Genomic DNA, 23,576 nt, shown 5'->3' on the forward strand with positions numbered 1-23,576 from the left:
ACCCACAGTTCCTTTACATCACAGTGATACACAAAGACTGGGAAGAAAGGGAGGGCTCGAGAAGTCCTGTGGTGGAGTATTCTACCGTGTATTTTCTCCTACTAAATGCAGCTATTGAAATATTAATTTGTTATATTATTTTGCCTACTCTAAAATTTCATTTGACTCTTATTTTTTTAAAACAAAAATTTCAGTCCTCTGGTGAAATTCTCCAACCTTTTTTTTCCCTCTCTTACATAATAACCAATTGTTTTAAAATTCCAGTTTGAAACTGCAATATATGAATCAGCTCTGCAGCTGCTTCTATTGCCTTGTTTCTTTCTATTGGTTTTCAGACATTTTATCTTTTTTTTTTTTAAAGAATGTTTGTGACTTTTTAAGCAATGCTAGACTTTGTGGAGGAATGATTTTAAGGGGTCTGGATAATTCTGTCTCTAACAAGTATCAGGTTTTCTTCATTAGGCAGAAAGTATCACTTTGATTTATCAAGGATTGGTTTTGAATTTTTTTTAAAAAACTCTATAGTGCATTTTTGTTTTGTCCTTTCTCCTAGAACTTCATCCTTAGTCCTACGTCATAGGTCCTAAATCTCTTGGCTTTTCAGCTGATGTTCTCTGCTGTGTTTCTCAATCCTGTCCTGCAGATGCACAGCTTCAAAATCAGCCAATGCCCCCAAGGGAATCTGTGTATAGAATTTTTAAAAAAATTCATTTCCCTTCACTTTTCTCCTTTCCAAGATTTCGCTTCTCAAGTCCCAGAGACACTGGCCACTCTGAAGTCTGACTTCTATCTCCTCAACCCATGAAAACTACCACTTTCTACCTATATGTATTCTCCCACACCACAAATGCCCATAGGTCCAGCTAACTCAAGGGCTGCCCTTCTAGAGATTGTAGTGGCTCAGGTTGAGTCTGCATTGGTTGCTTTCCAGTGCCTTTAATGACTATTTTAAGTATATTTGGCAGCTTTAATAGTTGATTTTGGCTGAAAATTTGTCCAATAGAAGCTACCCAATTATGACAGAACTGGAAGTCATCAGGTTATTTAAAATCTGTGCCTGATAATTCTCATACTTAATACTTTTAGGAGTTTGTTTCTACTACTTTCTCTTCCTGCTAGTCCTTAACCATTTTGACTTTCTCCTTTTTTGCCTGATAATTCTAAATCATATGCCCTGTACTATTTTTGTGAGCTTGTTGGTAGAGATAAATGCAAAGTCTAGAACGGTGTAATCTTTGTTTAAGGAGAATTTTCGATTTGTCTCTGCTAGATCAAAGCACTAGCAGAACTGCACACACACATACACAAACACACAAAATCACCAATACTTTTATAGAAAGATAATCATATACAATTTCCAAAAGAATGATAATAGGCTTAGCATTTACCTTCAGGTAGCCTCAGAACACTTTCTCTCTTTTCATTTTCTGATGCAAGACTTTCTAGAAAAAAAAATGGGAGAGCTTTTGGATGCTTGTGAAAATTCACTAGAGGATGTTTTGGCTTCATTATAATTGTTAATTTAATGAACTGGTATTATCCATTGGAATGCATCCATGAAGCTATCCAATGGCACTAGTGTCCTATCTTTGGAAAACTAGATCACCTTCTAAATCATTGCTCACTGGTCCTTTACATTATTTTTTTTTTTTGATCCTTTGAATTTCCTTACTGGTCTCCATCATTACCATTGGAGGAACTACCCCTTTTGGGCTTGGTAGATCTGCAAGGTAAAGATTTCTGTTCTTGCCCTCTGGCTCAGGTGTTAAATGTAAACACAAAAAGTGATTCAATTTGTCCACCCTGAACACCCAGGGGAGGGGCACCCTTTATGTTTCCTTTTTCCTCTTTGCTCCAATTGGTCCCCATTACTTGATACCATGTTCTGATTATATTTACCTATGATAGACTGTGGATGAGGTTTTCTTGGTAAAATCGGTGTTGGTAGGACAATGTTTCTTGGAAACTGAGTAATCTCTAGTAGCACTTTACTAATGGTTACTACCTTGTGTGAGGCACTGACTAGACGACTTGGCAATACTGCACTTTTGGAAGAGTCACGTTTTTGTTTGTTAACTAACGAAGAACCGTCTGATTGAGGGAACTTTGAAGAAATAACCAAAATGTCTTCTAATTTTTTATCAGTAATAATATTTTCTACTTTGGGTAGTTTAGTTGTGGACTTTTCTGAACTTCTTTTCATTTTTCTTATATTTTTCTTGAAAAATTTAGTTGAAACTAAAGCATGACTTGGAATAAATATGGATCTGACATTTCTAGATTTTGTGGATGTTGAAATTGCAGTTACTGCTTCTGTTACATTTTGATCCAAAGAGTCAGCTTGGATAATGATAGGACCTTGTGCTTTTTCTTCTGAAGATACATCAAGTAAAGCAGGTTTTTTTGGAACTGGAGTGGTTTCATCTTGAGTGAACTTTCCAGAGAGTGTCTTAATTTCACCAGTCTTGGCTATACAAGAGGAAAAAAAAAAGAGCAAAGTTGAATGGCTTTTATCAAGATGTCAGAGAAAAAACTATAATGTCATAGCATTCACATTTTTTCTTTACCACTCACCCTTCTCTCCCTAAAAACATTTCCGTTTATGTTTGCTTAGCTACCAGGACTTTTGTCAAGCTGATGGGGATAAAGTTTGAGAAATTTGAAACAACTAAAGAAGTTAATAGGCTAAATTGTATTAAATTTAGAAAGGGTAGGAAGATATGTTTGGAATAACAGAACTGATGGGAAAAGACTAAGATAAAAGGCCAACTCCACTACTCTGGGCCCATGGTTATAATTCCAAGCACATCATGGAGGAAGGGCACAGCAGAAGAAAACTGCTCAGCTCAGGAGGGCTCAGGAAGCAGAGAGAGGTAAGGGGTTGTAGGAAGAGGCACCCTTCCAGGGCATACCTGCAGTGACCCACCTCCTCCAGCCACGCCCCACCTGCTTCTACTTACAAACCAGTGAGTCCCTTCAAACTAGGATAGACTGATTAGGTTACAGCTCTTGTAATCATTTGACTTCTGAGACGCTCTCCGTGCATTAACAGGAGCTAACACACAGCTCCCATCCCTCCTTCTTCACATTTAACACAGACAATCAGTCTGACCTCAGGGCTTTATTCAAATGATGTGTCAACTGTAGAGTTTCTAATTCCCAAATTCTAATGCTACCCCCCACCTTAAGGGGGCACACTCTCTTTCCATCTCCACCATAAGAATCACTTAAAAGGTGAGCTTTTGTTCTGATGGATTTGTATTCTATCCATATCTGGATTAAAGTGAAAAAAAATTAAAAACTGCTGTTTCAGAATAGAAAGATAAGTTTTGTTGACCAAATTGCTTACTAAAGTCATACATTACTTTAGCTGGTATTGAGACCAGACTTCAAATCCCTGGACTCCCATTGTAGAGCATTTTGCACTGTTCACTGTTGATGCAAACAGGAAATAATTATGGGCCAAGTGGGAGTATTACAAATAACATCTTAAAATTAGACAGTAATTTTATAAAGTGCTTTTATATAGGCATTTGAAACTTGATCTCAAAAAACTGATTTTTAAAAATCCCACGAATAGGTTTCCCCTTCTCATTCTCTCTGCCATCCTCCTAGTCTACAATGGCTTAACCTTTCCCTTGATTTCCTGATACTGCCTTACAACGTTTTCACTGAGTTACCAGAATCTTCATTGTGATAACTGAGATATAAGAATCTGTGTAGTCGGTCATGGTGGTGCATGGCTATAATTCCAAGGATTCAGGAGGCAGGAGAATTGCAAGTTCAAAGCCAGACTTGGCAACTTAGGCTCAAGGCAACTTACTGATCAAGAACCTGTCTCAAAATAAAAAATAAGAAAGGCTAAGGATGTGGCTAAGGGTTAAGTGCCCCCTGGTTCAATCTGATGAAAGGAGGAGAGGAAGAGAAAAAGGGAAAGGGCAAAGAAGGAAGAAGAAGAAGGAAAAGGAGGCAGGCAAGATGAGGAGGAGGGGGAGAAGGAAGAGGAGGGGAGAAGAGGAGGAGGGGGATAAAGAGGAGGAGGGGAGGAGGAAGAGAAAGGAGGAGAAGGAGGAGAAGGAGGAGGAAGAGGAAAAAAGCAGGAGGAAAAAGAGGAGGGGGAGAAGGAAGAGGAAGGAGAGGGAGGAGGAAAAGAAGGAGGAGGGGGAGGAGGAAGAGAAAGAGAAGGAGGAGGAAAAGGAGGAGGAAGAGGAGGCAGGGAGAAGGAAGAGGAAGGAGAAGAAAAAGAATCCAGGTGATCTGGATTCATAGATTCACTTCAAGATGACTCATTTTCCAATGAGAACCCTAGTTATGGTAATTACTACTGATAATCACAAATGTCATGCTGCTCATTAATAACTTCATTCTTAGGTTAATCATACTGCAAGGAATACCTTCTCTTACTAACCAATTTACATAGTTTTCTTCTTTCAAAGTTGACCTTATATAATCATCTTTGGTGATTACAGCTTGACTTATTGTTCTCATCAATTCATTGAAGACACATTAACATCTATGGTATGTGCCAGTTGTACACACTGTGCCAGGGGTACAAGAGCACAAATCTTACCATCAGCAAAGATCTCACAAATTAGTATAGAAACCAATCAGGTAAACAGTAGCAATGGAAAATAATAAATAGTTGGCAGGAGTAAGTACAGGCTACTGTGAAGAAGAGAGGAAGGCAATCTTACTCGATAAAAAGAGAAGAGATGGTTCAAGAAATCTTTCCAAACAAGATGATGTCTGTCTTCTCAATTCCATACTTCCCTGTTGTTGTTTTTTTTTTTTTTGACAAATCTCACCATGATCATTTCTGATTTTTTTCTAGTATATTAAATTTCTACCATTCAAGCACTTTCCTCTATCATCAAAAACTGCCAAGGTCTCCTCTATAATTAAACATATTCCATACCACTTTAATTCCTCAAGTCTTAGTTCAAGCCCTGTACTAATCACAGTTTCTTCTCTCTCTCCCTCCCTCCCCCCCTCCTCTCTCCCGGAGAATTGAACCCAAGGGTATTTAGTACTGAGCAACATCCCCAGCCCTTTTTATTCTTTTGTTTTGAGACAAGGTCTTCTAAGCTGCTGAATCTGGGTTGGAACTTAAAATCCTATTGACTCAGCCTCTCACAAATAAAAGTATATTAAACATTGTTATGGTTTGTATATGTGGTGTCTCCCAAAACCTCAAGTGTGAGACAATGCAAAAATGTTAAATGATGAAATGATTAGATTTTAAAAGTTGTAACCTAACCAGTGGATTAATCCACTGGTACGAATTAATTGGGTGGTAACTGTGGACAGGTACAATGTAAATAGAAAAGGTAGGTCTCTTGGGGCATGACTTTTGGTTTATTTTGTCCATGGTGAGACAAGCTCTCTGATTCCTGGTTGTCATGTCCTGAGCTGCTTTCCTCTGCTGTGCCCTTCTGTAATAATTCTGCCTCACCTCAGGCCCACAGCTATGGAGTTCATCAACCATGGGCTGAACCTCTGAAACTGTGAACCAGAATAAACTTTTCTTCCTTCCCATTGTTCTTGTCAGGTCTGTTGGTCACAGTGATAAAAAAGCAGACTAAAACAAACATTTATTAATATATATCATTAATTCGTTACCATTGAACTTACAGCCAATAGTGCTGTACATGAAGGAAGAAGCTTACCTAACACATGGATTGTATTCTGTAAGGCACATCCCAGTTTTCTTGTGCTTAGGAACTGCACTTACGCACTATGCTTAGGGTCATTTTAAACAATGAAATTACAAACAAAAAGCCCCAAAATTCAAGAACTCTGGCACTAAATAGACTAGGAAAGGGGCACTTATTTACAGTATGGGAGCAGAAACTAGAAGGCAGTGGTAGCCTCTTCCATTTCAGCGGGGAGCACTGTGTGAGGCACAGCTCCTGTTTTCATGGATCCACAGATGACTGTGAAGGAGCCAGACTATACAAATAAATCTTACCAATGAGTAAATCCATATTTACCAAATTCACAAATAAGGAACAGTGTCTACACTTGTAGAACTAATATCTGGTTGTTATCATCTTACAATAAACACCTGTAAGTTATGATTATTATTGTCCTTAACTATTATGATTCTGAGCTGTGCAAGGCAGAGAAATTCTATGAAAAACACATAAAGTTTAATACACATATCTGATTAATACACATACCTGTATGGGTTTTCTTTGTATATAAAGGCAGCTTAGGGTGTTTGGGAGGTAAAGGTCTTCGAAGAAGTTGTGGGTATTGTTGCATTTTACTGATTAATAAACTCTGTTTTTTCATAACTATTGGTTAAGGGAGAATTAAAAAGTTTTTAAGCATGTTGCTGAAAAGCAATTTATTAGAATTTAATTACATCTTAAGGAAACTTACTCTGATAATAGTATACTGAATCCAAGCAGAATTTCTTTATAAGAAAATGAGATTAAGAAAATAATTTTTTAAAACTTCTACTTTAAAAATTTAGATTTATAATTAATTAATGCACAATTTAAAAATACACATACAATTGATAATATCAACCTGAAATTTCCCAAGTTAGGGCAAAATTCAATCTACCAATACTTTTTCAGCCAGTAAATGATTTTTTCGGAACTGTAGAAATGACTTTTATTTCACTACAAAATGTTATCACTATATGTGGAAGATCCTTTCAATATACAAACCTCTGAAGACCCATCACATCTAACTATTGACAAATTCATTGTTTTCTTTCTCTAACAATGGCTTGTTTAAATTCGATCACTACAGTTGGGTCATAACCATGTAATCCAAAAATAACATGGGCTTTCCCAGGATTGCTGGTAAACCCAATTAGTACTCTTTGGAAATGATGGGAGAAGATTCACACCCCTCCTACCCCGCAAATGTGTGTTTAGTTTGCAGGGCAATATCAAGAAGGCCTGGCACGCCACTATTTCGTTGACAGCCTAGAAGGGAACCTGCAGCTGCGCAATTGAGCTGTTCACCCATAAAAGATAATTCTGCACACAAGCGCTCAAGGTTTGCTCCCTGGCGATATGCCCTACTTGATGCTGGAAACTTCCCTGGTAGTATCCTAAGAGATTACAGGAAGAGTTGAACTCCAACACCACTCATCTGGTTCTCAAATCAACTGACTTTTGGGCTTCCGTCTCTTTTTCTTGGGTCTCTAGCCAGTCAGGTAAAAGTATAGTGAGGTCGCCCGTCTTTCCGTAGGATGCTGTTCCCAAACAAGCAAGATGTTCCCATCCAGCAAGATGTGTCCAGAGGCCACCAAAACCAACCACCTAGCAACTAGCGGCCACCTGAGACCGGTAGAGCCCGCCCCGCCCGATGGATGCGCAGGCGCTGGAGGGCAGGGCGGGCAGGAGTGGTGACTGGGCAGGGCGGAGAGCGGGCGGGGCGATCGCGACGCTCGCAGAGCCCCGCGGAGGCGGCCCCGCCCATGGCGCAGCGCGCGGTGCCCCCTTGCGCCACTCGGGTGCGGTGTGGGGTAAGTGGGGAGGCAGCGGGCGGTTGGGCAAGAGGAGAAGGCACTCCACGTGCAGCTGCTGTATGGAACGCCGTGGTGACAATTGTTATTACTTTTCTTATTCTTAATGACAATGACTTACTTTTCTCTGACACGAAGCTTAACTTGGGTGTCTAGAGTCTGGGCTTGTATTCTTTAATGATGCGCTTTTGCGCAGCGGGGTCTCCTTGCTTATTTGGCAGTGCCCCTGAAAAGCAAACATTCTGCTTTCCTCTGATGCAACCTGTTTTGTCGTTCTGATCCTTTAAACTTCCTGGTTGAGGAGGAGCTGTGTAGGAATAGGAGCATTAGGGAGGAATTCGAGCGGGCTTTAAAAAAGAGACCCTTTTCTGTCTCAGTCGTTCGTTCTGATTATTGAAACTTGTCTCTTATTCAGTCATGGTGTTGATGAACCTGTATGTGCAGCGGTAGATGCATCGTGTGTTTGCATGTTGTTTCTCTGGAGCTTTGAGGGAGAAAGCACCAGAAAGAAATCACTATGTAGATGGGGGAAATCACAGCTCAGAAAGTGAAGTAGATGGAGTTTCCTTCCAGGTTGTTTGTTAGGTACAGGGGCAGGAACCTTAGTAATGGATTTTGGAAAATGAGACACTTTCGTATAAGCTTTGGGACTCTTTCAAGATTTATTCCCTAATCAAATCTTCCTTAGTCTCTTTAGGAGTAAGCCTATATTTTAACACAATGAAAAAAGTAGAAACTGACTCTGGGAAACATTATGCAAATTATTTCCTTTAGAGTCTTAGCATGTGATTTCTTTTTCTTATAAAATTACTTTGTCCCAGATTAGATGACCAGACCATGAATTTATGCCATTTCTGCCTGTGTCTACATCATAGATTTATGAACTTCTCAGAAAGACAAGAAAGCAGAGAGCAAAAGGTAGATCTACTGGCGAGGCTTTGCCTGTAGTAGTATAGATTGTACATATTTGCAAATATGGAAAAAATGTTTCTATCATTCTTAAGCATAAAAAATATATGTATGCCACTATATAAATTGAGTCAAGTTCCTATACTCTGAAAAGTGGTTTGAACCATGAGAACTATTAGATTTCAGTTTGACTTACAGATGCTGACCTTTAGAAATTGGTGCTTAGTTTTGCATAGTCAAAATCAAGGCAATGCATTTTTAAATATATTTTTAAAAATGCTTTGTCACATATGGACCCAGCAGGCATCAGGCTACATTCCTTGCAGATTTCTTCTAGCAGATTTTCTTCTAGCAAGTACCAGGCCAGAACCTAGGGCTGTTTAATATGTAACTTTCTCAGTGTGGACAGTTTTGTTATCTTCTGTTAGTATCACCTAGTGCCAAACCTTTAGACAAATAATATAATTACTATGAAAACTAAATCCATTGCTTAGTATGTTTGATGTGTATACATAGTTATTTTAACTCATCTTATATGATTTACCCATGGAATTGATATAAAATTGTAGGATGGGTTTTGAAAAAACAAATCACACCCAATTTTGATCACTTTACTATTTTTAGATTTACTATTTTTCTTTCTTTTTAAAAAATAATTATTATATGGCTCATTGAAATCAGGCAGCTCCCTGTTTGGTTTTAAGGTTTACTTTATCTGATGTACAGAACCATGTTCCTGTTTATTTGTCTCATCAGCTTTGCAGTTTGGCAGAACCAGGGAAAGAAGCTTGTCAAACAAAAACCACAATGCTTTCGCTCAATTAGCAAATTGTATCAAGGTGCTCAGGATAATGGTGAGCACCAAGGTTATAGACATCCTGAATCTTTTTAAAACATGTTGTTAAATTGAGATAAAAGCAAAATAGCAGTCCTAGGTACTGGTAGATAATGCTACTTATTTCCCCAATGAGTGGGACAGGTTGGGGTTGGGAGTGGGGGAACCTTAGATTTGCTCTTGGCGAAAGGACACAGTACTGTTGGGATGAAGTTAAAAAAAAAAAGTGTTACTAGAAATCTTAACTATTTTCCACAGATTTCTCTCCTATTATTTTCCTTTTAAACATAACAGAATTTGCTGAACAATTGTGTCAGTGTCGATTTAATCTATTTTATCATATGGAAATAAAGTAGTAACTTGTGGTTTTATGTTCATATTAGTTTGTTAGTTTGTTTTGTATTTGGTAACAAGAACACTTAACTACTGAGCCACAACCCCAGCCCTGTTTTGTTTTTTATTTAGAGTCAGAGTCTCACTGAGTTGCTTAGGGCCTCACTAAGTTGTTGAGGCTGGCTTTGAACTCACGATTCTCCTGCCTTAAACTCCTGAGCCGCTGGGATTACAGGCATGCACCACCATGCCCTGCTCATATTAGTTTTTGAATTTCCTCTAAAGAATGAAGAGTTATTTTTGAGTACATGTGAATTCAATATTGATTCCCCAGGATAACCCAGGACACCAAAGTGCTTTTGAAAAAGAGGTGTTTTCTTGGTCTGTTTATCTGTTTATACTAATTATATATACTATGAAACATATTTACTCTTCATAGTTTACAGTGTCTTAAACACATTCATTTATGCCAAGTGTTTTCATGCTCTTGCCTAGAGGATAGTTTTATATTTTCTCCAATATTAATAAAGATATTTAGAAGACTCTACTCTTCCTTTTACCCTTCATATTTCACTGCAAAGAACAAAACTTCATTTCTTTTCATTATTTTGGCCAGTTATACCTTTGGTTTTTTCAAGATGATAGCTATTTCATTTCCTTTGTTTGAACTAGAAATCCTGGAATTTCTTTGTAAAAAAAAAAAAAACATTATCAAAAAGGAAATGACATTCAGTCTGCATTATGGAATTAATATAAAAATATCCTGCACATAATGAAAGGACAATGTCTGATTTTAAAAGCACAGTAATGAATTCAGTCATTCCTTCCAGATTAATATATTGGACACCTAATATGTATAAGACATTTGGCTAGGTGCTGAACTTTTAGCTTTATTAAAGCAATTTATAATGAATCATTTGACTCTTTATAATTTTAAACACTAAAATGAAAATTTTAAAATCATTTCCAAGGTTTCATTATTTATAATTGTAGCTACTTGAATTTTTATTTTTTTAACAATTTGTTTTGATGTTGCTTAGGTAGAATAGTGTTATTTATATATATTTTATAAATAGTACTATCCCAATTGCTCAAAAACAATTTGTATTTTCTTAGCTGTAGCAGTCATTATAGACTATTTGTCTGCAACCAGCTGATGTTAGGTATTTGTGTATATTATATGATTGTGTCCATCAACAATAGCAACAGAAAGACAGTTAATATTTGTTTCCTTGTTAGTTTGACTAAGTAAACTGTCCTCATGCTGTGGGTTATGACATGATCTTAAACATGAGCAATGTTTGTTCCTATATGGAAGGCACTCTGCTAATTGTTGACTTTAGGGCCTCACTAAGTTGCTGAGGCTGGCTTTGAACTCATGATTCTCCTGCCTTAAACTTATGCCCAGTTATCACTTTAATTGAGAATTCTAATACATCACATTTCAATCAAAAGCAGCATAGCATATCTCTACTTGTCTGGGTTCAAATCCTCCTGCTGCCACCTTGTTAGCTCTGTGCCCTTGGGCCTTCTGCCCAACCTCTTTAAGCCCCCGTGGTTTCCTCTCTTGTACAATTGGAAGGAAATGGTACCCAACCCAAGGCCATTGAGAATTTAAAGAGATAATCAGTGTCCAGAGTTTAGTGAGGGAGTGCTCAGTACGTGTTAGAAAACTAATAAAAATTATTTAGTTAGGCAAACAGCCCAGGTTTCTGTCTCCATGCCCCTGCTTTATGTGATAATATCACAGAAATATCTGGAGGACTAGAGGATAAATCCTGGACATTTTTCCATCAAGTTTCACACTTAGTTTGCTGATGTCTCTGAAAGTTAGAGGACCTAGTTTATAGCACTCAGTGACACACAGTTTGTGCTCTAGGAAGTGGCCTACATTCGGTTACTGGTCCTTGGTCCTTGATACTCTGAGCCACAGAGAAATAGTGGGACAAGCTGGTGCCTGAAAGAGTCCAAGTACAGTGACGTATCCAGGAAGCCTTGACCTGTCCCTCACGTGAGTGGAGTATTGTAGCAGCATTGATCCAGCTGGACTGAATCCATGATAAATTTCAGCCAGTCAACCTGAGGATGAAAGCCACTTTGTTCTCAGCCTCCTGGGCCCGCTGGTGAGCTTAACAAAGGTGGAAAGGCAGAAGGGCTGCCATGTGAAGCTCCTTTGAACAGCCAGAGAAAAGGTGTTACAGAAGCACAGAACCTTCCTAGGGTTTCTCAGATGGGCACACCAAACTTTGGGAGCTGAGTATATTTGAGGTCTTGGGTTCTGCTGGGAGTTTGTCCTAAACTTACAAAGAAAGATATAACATTCCATAAGATGACTGAGCTGCGTGGCCTCCGTTGAGCCCTCAACAAATACCTATAGCATTTAGAAATGCTTTGTAATGGCTTATTCTTCCTTATAATGTCAATAGCAATTTATGACCTTAAACAGCAGATACAGTGATTTATTTTTCAAACCTGTCATTCTGCTTTACACTCACTGTCCTGATTGAGCATATGTTTTATTCATAAGTGTAGTGAAGCTACAGATTTTAAAGGGCTAATGGTGGGAATGAACAGGGATTACCTGGACATGTAGTGATGCACTGAATTCTTCAATTATATATAAGTATAAATAAATAAGAACTTGCATTTCTTATACCATAGCTGGAACTGCAGCGTGTGTTTCAGCACCATGTGGTTTGATATGCTTTGACCATTCTGCTACGTTTCCACTTTCATAATGTGTTTTGATGTCAGAAATTTTTATCAGGGTTGACATTAACAATGGTTCCAGGACACTGCTTCTCTCCTCACCCTGCCTCAGGTAGTCACTTGCCTTGATAGTATGGAGAAAGCTCCCTCATTTCCTCTGCCAGTCATTCCAGGTGACATAATACCCAGCAAAGGAAGAGGATTTGGTGTCCAGCTCTACTAAGAAGCCACAGGAGAACAGAAGCTCTGCTTTTGTAAGTTGGACGTTTTAGACTTTCCTGAAAACTGGCTTTGAAGAGTAGGTTCTGTGGCTATGAGAGGTCTCCACGCAGACAACCAAACTAGATGTTTTAGGTGTTTCCACTCTTGAGACTTAGCCTACTCCTGCTTCTCATTGGATGGTGCCTCACCCTGAGTCATGGGAACATTGCCTGCCCATTAGACCAATGAGGCACCCCTGCCCTCCATAGGCACAAAAGAATTCAGAATGTTCCCTTCCCACTTTGCACTTCCCTACTCAGATTCATGGCATTGAAAGGATTGCTTCCAGAGGACTTGTAACTTGGCATATCACTTTACCCAGGTGTTCCTACTTGGGAAAGAACAAAGCATCTCCTCCTACACACTCACTCACTGTGGACGTTTGCAGGGTTGTAAGATACTTGATGTTCCCAGTGAAGGTACAAGAAAAAAATAAAGGAAACTAGTATTCCTGGGGACCGTGATGATACCAGCATTCTGAAGGGAGCTAAAGTGACAGACCACGGTGACTGAATGTAGAACCATGAATATAATAAATCCGGTTTGGCACCACTTGCTTAGGAGAAATTATTTAGTTAGGAACTGGAAGGGCTGGTTTTTCTAATCTAGTATGGTTAACTGTAAGACGAGCTGTGATGAATTGGAACAGCTGAGATTTTTAGACTTATACCCAAGGACTACCTTTGGCTGTGTTTCTTAATCAGCGTATTTCTCTTATTTATACTATGTCCATGGGGGAAAGAGTCATTTTCAAAGAGAAGTGTTTCTGTGAGGTGCAGAAGCCTTAGAGCATTGTAGAAGAGCTTTCTACAGTCGTGGAGGTGTGGATTGTGAATGAGTTGACAGGTTCTGGCTGAAGATTAAGGAAGCACAGAGGTGAAGGAATCCAGCAGAAATGAAAGAAGCCCTTTATCTCCTGTGTGACCTTTAGACCTCCCCCAAGTGACCTCTGCCCTTCAGAACCGAATGCACAAAAATTAGCAGACACATTTCTTCCAGGTATCTGATGGTACCTCTCTGAAGTAGAAGGGACACATTTTTGATGGGCACAGGGTGAGTTAGAGACAAGATCCAGATTTTTTTAATTTAAACTCATGAAACTGGTAAAATACTCTTTAGAGTTACTTGTTTTAAATAGTGGGTACTTATCCTAAAAGTGCCATCATGAGATTTACATAAGAAATTAGAGTCAGCACCAGTATAGCTCTCTCCTAAAAAAGGATCTGAGGAAATTATCGGGCATTTTTATCTGCTTTATCAATCTTAAAAGTATAGCTGCAGTTGGTTAGCCTCCATGAACCTGTTTCCTCCCCTTTAAGGATCTTTCCATCTCATGTTCTATGATTCCAATGCTAGTTTCTGCTCATAAACTAGTGTTATCAATTATATATAAGTATAAATAAATAATGTTTGAATATATTGGTTGTTTTCACCTATGCTGGTCTTAGAGTACAAATGTCTATAGTTCTGTTTCTGTTTTTTTCTACTAGACTGGGTGATTTTTATTTATCATTACATAAAATCTATCAAGTTTTGGTTAATGATAGCATTTGAGTTTGGAATTTCCATGATTTAGTGAGCAAAGTCATGTATATACTTCACGAATTTTGATCAGTTTCTTCTCCAACTTACTTATTTTTTAATATTTATTTTAGTTATAGTTGGACACAATACCTTTATTTGTTTTATTTATTTATTTTTATGTGGTGCTGAGGATCGAACCCAGGGCCTTGCTCTACCACTGCGCCACATCCCCAGCCCAACTTTCTTATGTTTAATTGAGTTTAATATCAAAGTAATTTCTGCCTGTTGGAGAAAAAATAATAAGGTGCAGGAAGTGAAATTCTTCTCTGTATTCTCCCCAACTCTAAATGTTTGGTGTGAGGCATTTCAGAATTTATATATGTGTATATATTATATGTAATATATATAATATAAATATATATGTAAATATATATATTTACACACGTGTATTATGTATGTATGTACGTGTATGTACAGTATTTATATAACTTTTATATAAAGAGATCACATTGTATTTTTTGGACAACTCTATTATTTTTTTCTTTAGCAACTCTCTTTTTTCCTTGACATTTTACCTCAGACATCCTGTGTTAGTCAGCTTTTTGTCCCTGTAACCCAAATACCTGACAAGAACAACTTAGAGGAGGAAAGATTTATTTTGGGTCAGGGCTTCAGAGGTCTTAGTCCAGTCCACAGTCAGCCACTTCCATTGCTGAACTGTCACGGCAGACAGGCATGGCAGAGGAAAGCTGCTCAGCTCACAGCAACAGGGAAACTGTAGTAATTCAAATTATTACTCCATCAAGTGGATCAACTAGCTAATGAGGTCAGAGCCCTCGCTATCTGATCATTTCCCAAGAGCCTTGCCTCTGCACCTTCCTGGGGACCACACTTTCAACACGGGAACTTTTGGGGGTCATTCAGATCCACATCATATACGTCCCATAGAACAATAGGGTTAGATCCTCCTTGCTCTTTCTGATATCAGCCTTTGATTTTATGGGCTTAGCACCTTGACTTTCCATCAGCACAGATATTGTTAAAAAAGAAGAAGAAAAAGAAAGAAAGAAAAAACACCAAACAGGGAGTAATGAAATTTGTAGAGGTTTATTGTAGAAAAATTAAGTTATATACATTTTTTTAAAAAACAGAGAAAAGCAAAATTTCCTGTACTTATCTCATATAGAGATAACTAATGTTAATGTTTTCATATAATATATATTCTTACAGCCATTTATATAGATACAAATGCACACGTGCCCTTAAATATTTTCAATTTAAAAATTTTCTGTTACATTGCTATTTTATAAAGTATTATTTTTCTTAAAAATGTGAGAACTTTTTCTACATGGCATAAATATTTTAAAGTTTTTAATAAAATATTCCATATTTTTCCTCCAGAAATCTTGATTTTAGCTCTCACTAGTTGTGTGGTGTGTTCATTTCTCTTTACTCTAAGTGATCCTAGGATTAAGCAATTCTTTAATCTTCATTACTCTGATAGGTATAAAATTCCATCTTATTTTAATTAGTGCAAGGTTTGATTAATAACAAATTCAAACATTCTTTCCTGTGCTTATTACTGGATGTATTCTGTTGTAAATGGCTTATCTTAGTGCCTTGCTAATTTTTACATTGTAATGTGTGTTGTTCTCCCTAGTGATTTTTAAGGGGTCTTTTTACATTATGGATACCTAAAATGCCTCAATTTAATATGAGATATAAAATGGTTACATATGGAGACCCTAAAGTCAGACAGACTAGTTTAAATATGGACACTACCATTTACTAATTATATGACTTTGGTCAAGTTACTCAACCCTGTAAGTAAAATTGGGATAATAATGCTCTATATAAAGTTATTGTGAAAAATTAAATGAGAACATCCTCAAAGTGCATTATTAACCTGGTGTCTGGAGCATGGGAAATCTTCAGTGAATGTCAACTGTTATTTTTTTCTCAATGGATTGCAAAGGAAGTACCATACTTATTACTACTATTATTATTACTACATATAACTGATTTTGTTGATAAGTTACATGAAAATGGCATTGTATGCTTTTGAATGAAGTTATTTTATATTTAAGCATGTGTAGTTCCTTTAGTTAGAAATTGATGCTGGGACTTTGAGTCTATGTGGCCACCAGCACTGATATGGATGGCCTCCTGCCCACCTCAAATGAATAGAAATGCTAGATAAAATACATACTTGAGATGAACAGAAAAAGACATCCTGGTGTTGCAAACAAAAAAGATGTTAGTGACAATAATGTGAACTGTAGGTGAAGACATGGTGGTCATAGGGATATCTGATTTGGACATGGACTTTTTAAGAAGTGGACACTGGAATCATCCCACCTCCATAGAAGACAGGCTGTCTAGTCTACACAGCAGGCAACCAAATGAAATGAAACACTCTGTACAAAGCTGACAGCCTCAAAATTGAGACCCTTTCTTTCTATAAAATAGAGAGTGGAAATCCACACCCTGGCCTGCACAGTGTCAAGGAAATTGTTCTCCCTAGTGATTGAAAGGCTGATCAAATAATATGCTGGACAAAGTAGACTCTGATGGGTTCACTTTTATTTGATTGATTGATTGATTGATTGATTGCAGTACTGGGGATTGAATATAGGACCTTGTACATTCTAGGCAAGTGCTATACATTGAGCTATACTCCCAGCCCTACAGGGCTCATTTTTAAGGATACACAAAATATTATTCAGCAAAATGAATTGCCCATATGAAACTTTCTGAACCTTGTAACTTCTAAATACATGAAACACAAATTGAAAAAATTATAAGGAAATATTGGAAAGCCCACCTCTAACATGGGGATTTTTTAACTTTTTTTTGTAAAACATATGTATCTTAGAAAATAAAAGGGTGAACAAAAAAAAATTACTGAGGATATAGAATTTTCGAATAAGTCATTAAACATGATCTGAGAAATATGTATAGATATCTGTGTTTAATAGGTAGAAAAAAACGCATTCTCTTTAGTATACATGAAATATTTACCAGGATTGTGATCACTTGGCCACAAAGGAAATCTCAACAAATTCCAGAGATGCTTAGCAGGTATCCCAGTTTGACTAGAGAAGAAATTTGGTAGGTAAGGGTGGACATGAAGGTCTGGGAGGAACTTAAATATCAGGGTATCAATTGGTGGTAGAGAGCCACTGACACATTTGGAGTAGAGAAGCCATGGAATTGGTACTGAAATGAATCTGGAATTGAAGCCAAGTTACTCCTGTAATGTTTAAGAGAGAATGATAAAAGAAGCAGGTCTGACTTAATCAGGAGTAAGTGTAAAGTGAAAAGCCCATGATGTCACTGAAGGTAGTAGTAGTTCACTGACAGTGAACAAGTGCTGAGCTGGCACAGAATGCATGGGCTGAAGCCTGGGCAGAACCCGGCCTTGGGGGTCAGCATCAGGCCACAGGGCTAAGTATGACAATCCCAGTAAATCACCACTATCCTTATTAAAATACTGAGTTGGGGGTGTGTATGTGTTCAGTTTTAAGCTTGGATTTATATTTGTGATCTAACTGCATTAGCAGTTTATTTCAAGTTTTATGTTTGCTGGTGTAAAAGGTAAACACAACTCTGGAACTTTGGGATCATTGTTTATATATACTTACGCATGTTAAGAGAAATTCTAGTCTGGTTGATTGTCCTTAGTTCTGGAAAATGAAGCCCAGAAAGATGACTAATAATGAATGACAATAAAATGTATTAATACTGGCTCTGTTGGACTACATGGTAGTATTCATCATGTATTTCCTCATTTATACCCTGCAGCTGTGCTGTGATGTAAGCATTATGTACTCTGTTCCTCTTTTACTGATAAGGAAACTGAGGCTTAGAGGCATTAAGAAGCTTGTCCAAGGTCACTAAGATCATAAATTCAGGAGCTGGTTTGGAACCCAGGCCTTTGTAACTCCAGGGCCTGCTAGCTTACCCTTGTCTCTAGACCAGCTTGAACCAGCCATATGTAGATTTAGGATCTCTTGACAAGTGATCTAGTATAGTTCCTACCTTGCCTCAGACCTCTTTCATTTTCTGCCTTTCTTTGAAAGTGTAGAGCTAAAGAGGGGTTTGAGATCTTATTGTAAGAAAAATACTTAGTTTGGTACATGTATATTAGAAAATTCAGAATATCTAATCATATTTTCACTTTCATTTTCATTTGATTGATTATAGAACTGGGGATTGAAAACCTGATTTTTCATGGAGTCCCTAGGATGTTTTAATTTGATATTTGACACCTCTTTTATGTACTCTGTCACCTATTGCACACACCAAGTGGGAACAGATATTGGTCAATAAGGATTTGTTGCATGAACAAGTAAAAATCAAGAACCTCCGAACAGATCCCATTTCAGAAGGCTATTTTCAAGTGCATTTGTGTATTAGTCTAGAGTGACTAAAATGGATTTAAAGTATTTCTCAGAAGTTCCCAGAAGCATTTACTGTAAAGATGGGGATAAATCAGTTCTGTGAAAAATTTTAAAACTAGGTCTGTTTTTCTTCTTTGAGGTTATACACAAACGGTCCATTGCCCTTTCTATAACTGTTTGTCTTGGTCTCTGTTGATGATCAAGAGGCATTTACCCTCCTCTTTGAAGGCAATTTACCCTCCTCTGTGATGATATCTGCAGCTGTTTTAGGTTTCACCTTATCTAAGACACTCATTTGATAAACCACAATATTAAATTAACTCTCCACCTACTCAGTACTGTAGCAAGAGGAAACTCATATGAAATACTCTTATTTTAAATTCATGGTTACCTATTTTTAATAATAGTAACTTTAAAGTGGAAGACCGCAGCAGATTATCATGCTCTATGATACAGTGCTCTAAGAAAGATACAAAATCACTTTTGTGATACTCTTGCCCAAATATATATCCAAATTAAACTAAAGAAATACACAAGCCAAAAAAAAAGTGTTGAGGTGATAAAAGACAGATTAAAGAACTATCCCAGATTTAAAGAGACATCACAACCAAGTTCATGAATTGGTACCCTAATCCAGAAAAAGGACATCAATAGACAATCTACTAAAGTTGAAAGAGGTCTGTAGTTAATGGTGGAAATGATAATTTCCATATTGATATTGTACAATGATTATGTAAGATGCTAGTTAGGGAAAGTTGGGTGGACATAAGGGAATTCTTTTAACTATTATTTTACCTTTTTGGTAATTCTGAAGTTATTTCAAAATGAAAAGTTAAGAATATTTTAAAACTATAATGGGTGGCTTTGAATACTGCCCAGCCATCATACCCCATTCTCCTAAAGCATTCATCCTTCCAAACTTCTAGGCAATAATTTCATACACACACTCTCCATTCTCTACGATCCTCCCAGAGCTCCACTTGTAGAGGAAATTAAGGAACTCAAAATATAATTTTCATAGGCCCACTTCACAGAACCTTTGTTTACTCTTCTATCCTTGTGGTTGAATTGTCTCTGATCCTAGATGTCACCAAGCCCTCTACTTGTTTACTATATCTCATCATCTCTTTCCTATTCAAAAAATGCTCCAGCAAATCTTCCCTTGTCTCTTGCTGAATAATCTTTTTCTTTCTGTTTCTCCCCCTCTCCCCCGTGTCTCTCTCTCTCTCTCTCTCTCTCTCTCTCTCTCACACACACACACACACACACACACACACACACACACACACACACATCCTGGAATCATAGGTATAAACTTTTTTTTCTCCCATCTTAAAACAACCAAAAAACCTCGATCGAGTCCCCCTTCAACTTCCCCTTCAGCTAGCTTCCACCATATTTCTCTTGTCTCCTTACAATAAATCTTCTGAAATTTATATTTACAATTCTGGTTTCCAAATTTCTCCCCTTTCATTCCCATTCCTTCAAAACCCATTCCAATGGCATTTTGTCCACTCTTCCATCAGTTTACCAACTACCTTTACACAATTGCTAGTGATTTTCATCCCGTGGTCAGTTAGTTCTCTGTCTTTATTCTACCACCAGTCAACAGCTTTTCAAAGCTAATCCCTGTGCCCTCTTTCAGATCTGTCCTTGCCAGGCCTCTCAGCCATCAAGGTCATCAGATTTATTTCCTGCCTCACTGGGAGCACCTTCTTAGTGACCTTTGTGGATTCCTCTTTATTTTCCTAACCTCTTTTGTTGGAGTGCTCCAGCGCTCAGAGCTTAGACTTCTCTGATATTTCTAGGTGAGCTCATCCAGCTTAAGTGCCAACTACATGGTGATGAATTCAAACACATGCCTTCAGCATGGACCTCCAGACCCCTATATCCAACTGCCTACTCAGCATTTCCTAACTGGACCCCTAATTGTCTTAACAGATCTAAAATTGAGTACCTACTATTCTCTGCTATCAGGCCTGCTCTTCATCCAGTCTTCTCCATGTTGGTTAATGTCAACTTCACTCTTGCAGTGCTTCAAACTTGACTCTTCACCTTCTCGTATGCCACAAAGCAATCAATCTGTCAGCAAATCCTATCAGCTCTATTGTCAAATGTTCTCAGAATCTGCTGTCATCTTGGCGTTTCCTTTTCTAAGATTTCTCCAGACCACCATTGTCTCTTACCTACACACATTGCAACAACCATCCAGTTGGTCTCACTTCATTTGGCGGTGCTCTCCTATGGTTCAATAATGACACAGCAGACAAGGGGATCCTTTAAAATATCAGATTCTGTAACCCCCTCAATTAGACCCCCTCCCTGCAGTAGCTTCCAATGTTACCTTTTTTAAAAGCCAATACCATGCATGATCAGGCCTTTCTGACCTAATCTGCTACCACCATACCCCTCATTCTTGGCTTTATCACATTGACTTTGAAAATGACCAGCACACTTTTCCTCAGAACCTTTGCACTTGTTTCTTTCTCCTGGAAATCTCTTATCCCAGATATCTTCAGGGCTTGCTCCACTTCTCTAACCTCACTGTCAGCCCTGCCTCCCCTCATATTTCTACTCAAATGTCACTTTCTTTGAAAGCCTTTCTTGGGAACCCTATTTAGAATTTCAGTTAAACCTCACTCTTCCTCCTTTCCCAGGCATGTACACTATATACCCAGAGATTTCTATTTCCCCTCCTTATTTTTTTCTACCTAAGGCTTAATAAGCTAATATACTAAATATTTAGTCATCTTAAGCATTGTCTCTCTCTCCAAGCTGGAATGTAAATTCATAGAATTTACAGAAGGTCAGGAACTTCTGTCTAATTCATGCTGTGTTCTCTCTCCAGTATCTCTGATAGTACCTGAGACAGTAAGTACTCAACAAATATTTGTTGAAAGAATGAATAGTTGTATGAACACACACTGGGACGCCAACACAAACTTTAGTGAAAAAGGCTCTGAATCACTGGAATCATTTGTGCCTTGCAACAACTTGGTTGTTCAACATGATATCTTCATTGCTGAAATTCCGAATGTCCGGAATTAACATTGTCCACACCAAAGATTTTCTCCTAGTTCTGGATGATGATTATGACGATGATGATGATGATGATGATGATGATGATGATGATGATTGCATAGCTCCAGCCCATTTCAACACTCTTGCATGATTTGGTATTGGACTTTCAATGCCATTATTACTATCCAAACTTTCATCCCACAAGCACCAGTAATATATTCATTGTTTTATCACCATTCTTAATTTTTTAAATGCTCTCTCTCTCTCTCTCTCTCTCTTCTTTTACATTATAAATATATGACTCTTCTTTTAGGTTTTTGCAACATCCTCAAGTTGTTTGCATTTAGTGTGCGTGATAAAGTCAATCATGTTTGTAAACCCACAAAGGTTTGGGTTTCTATGCAAATAACAAACTTGCTATAGGCCAGAGGTGGTAAATGGGTGACTTCTGGATGAATCAGTTACAGAATAACCAACTTGACATTTAATTTTTTAAAACACTTTGCTGATTTTTAAAAAAATATTTTCCATGAAAAAAAATCAATTTATTCATTTTTCTTGAACAAGTTTGCATTCTCTCTCCTTCTGCCTTTAGACAAGGCGTATCTTTTCCAGGAGGAGACAGTCCTGCCACTTATACTCAACCCATTTCATTCAGTTTTGTTAGATAATGAGTCCCTGTAGGTTCTGAGAGTGACTTAAACCACAAGCAAGGAGATGACCTATAAGATTAAAACTCTTTCCATCACAGGTAGAGTTATCACACTTATTCTAAAGCATCATGCTTTATTTCTGAACATTCGTAACATGAATATTCATAAGTTCAATAGGTTCAGTAAATCTACTACCAAAACAGTTTTAGCGAGTCCACATTTCATTCATTCTCTTGCTTTATTTAAAAATTTAAAAAACATTTTCTCATTCATTTATCCTTCCTTCATTTCTTTTGAAAAAGTGATAAGAAGGGAGACAAGGTGAGAAGAATCCCCTTCCCACCTGTGATCTAATTCCTTTGGAGTTCATAAGGGACTAGGAAGCCTTGTAAGGCTGAAACCCTCTGCCATACAGACCACTGACAGGCCCTGAAGAGTGATCACAGGGGCCACTCAACCACTTGAGTTAAAATGTGCAATGACCTATTCACATATTTATCACATTTGATGCCTACTACATAAATTCATTTAAAAGAAGACATCCCTATGCTGGTTAATGAACACCCAGCCTTCATCTATAAAAACTACATGGCTGAAGGATGAGAAGCACAGATAGTTAATTGCCACTTAGGTTCAATTCTGAATACTTTGGATCGGAAACAAAGAGGTAGGATGCAGATGCTATGTGCTAGACTGAACTCCACAAAGAAGAAGGTATCTCTATCTACTCTTAATATATGCTCAGTATGTGGTTGAGTAACGTACAGAAAATAGGATGGATGAGGAAGGACAGAAGGAGTTTAGATTGAGTTATGTGGTCATTGCAGGTAGAAGACAGATTTGCTGGATACTTCCAGGGCTTTGTTGATGGAAGCAGATCTCACACACTGGTGAATTGGAAATGAGATTTTAATATTTCTATCTGGTTCCAAGGGCTTTGTTTCTAGCCATGATTTCCTTCCCCTGAGTATGATTGTTCTTGAAATGGACAGAATCTAAAGGGTACATGCCTCGTTCTTTGTTGGTATTAACTGGGCACAGAGAACATTCTTTTCTTACTAAAATATAGTACATGGCAAAATTGATTAAATTGGCCTTTTTTTCCCCTCCTTCCTAATTTAGATGTCATTCCTTACACTTCTGCTCATTTTGCATCTAAGTGCTACCTACTAGAGTTGACTCTGTCTCGTGGTTTTAGTTACCTCTGTACTGATGAGCTCAGATCTGTATCTTCTGCCCTGACCTTGTCCTGTGTGCTGGGGACAAGCCTCGAGTTGTTCAGAGCCCTCTGAGCTGTCTTCATGTTGCCTCAGCCTCCTTGGGCTCCAGTGGATTTCATCTTTATCTTGCTTAATTGCCATAGTTTTGTCCGTTGTATGACCATTCCCAGAATCCTTAGATGATTACCCTTGACTCATCCTTCTCAATTATCCTCAGGAGAC

General features: G+C 37.9%; 2 protein-coding genes across 2 annotated transcripts in view; one reads left to right on the forward strand and one right to left on the reverse strand.

The window, feature by feature from the left end:
* The window catches only part of LRRC63 (leucine rich repeat containing 63), a gene marked incomplete at both ends in the record, with an annotated part of 32,140 nt that extends 25,876 nt beyond the window's left edge, over nt 1-6,264 (reverse strand). Inside the window, one exon of the mRNA XM_081296795.1 lies at nt 6,180-6,264. Coding sequence (XP_081152921.1) covers nt 6,180-6,264 — 85 coding nt within the window. The remainder of the gene's footprint in view (nt 1-6,179) is intronic.
* A 1,236-nt stretch (nt 6,265-7,500) lies between these two features.
* LCP1 (lymphocyte cytosolic protein 1) overlaps nt 7,501-23,576 on the forward strand; it is an 82,000-nt gene continuing 65,924 nt past the window's right edge. Inside the window, exon 1 of the mRNA XM_081287699.1 lies at nt 7,501-7,546. The gene's annotated coding sequence lies outside the window, so the exon portion shown is untranslated. The remainder of the gene's footprint in view (nt 7,547-23,576) is intronic.

The sequence above is a fragment of the Spermophilus citellus genome (assembly GCF_964194105.1).
Source record: "Spermophilus citellus genome assembly, chromosome: 1".
Taxonomy (NCBI): Eukaryota; Metazoa; Chordata; class Mammalia; order Rodentia; family Sciuridae; genus Spermophilus; species Spermophilus citellus.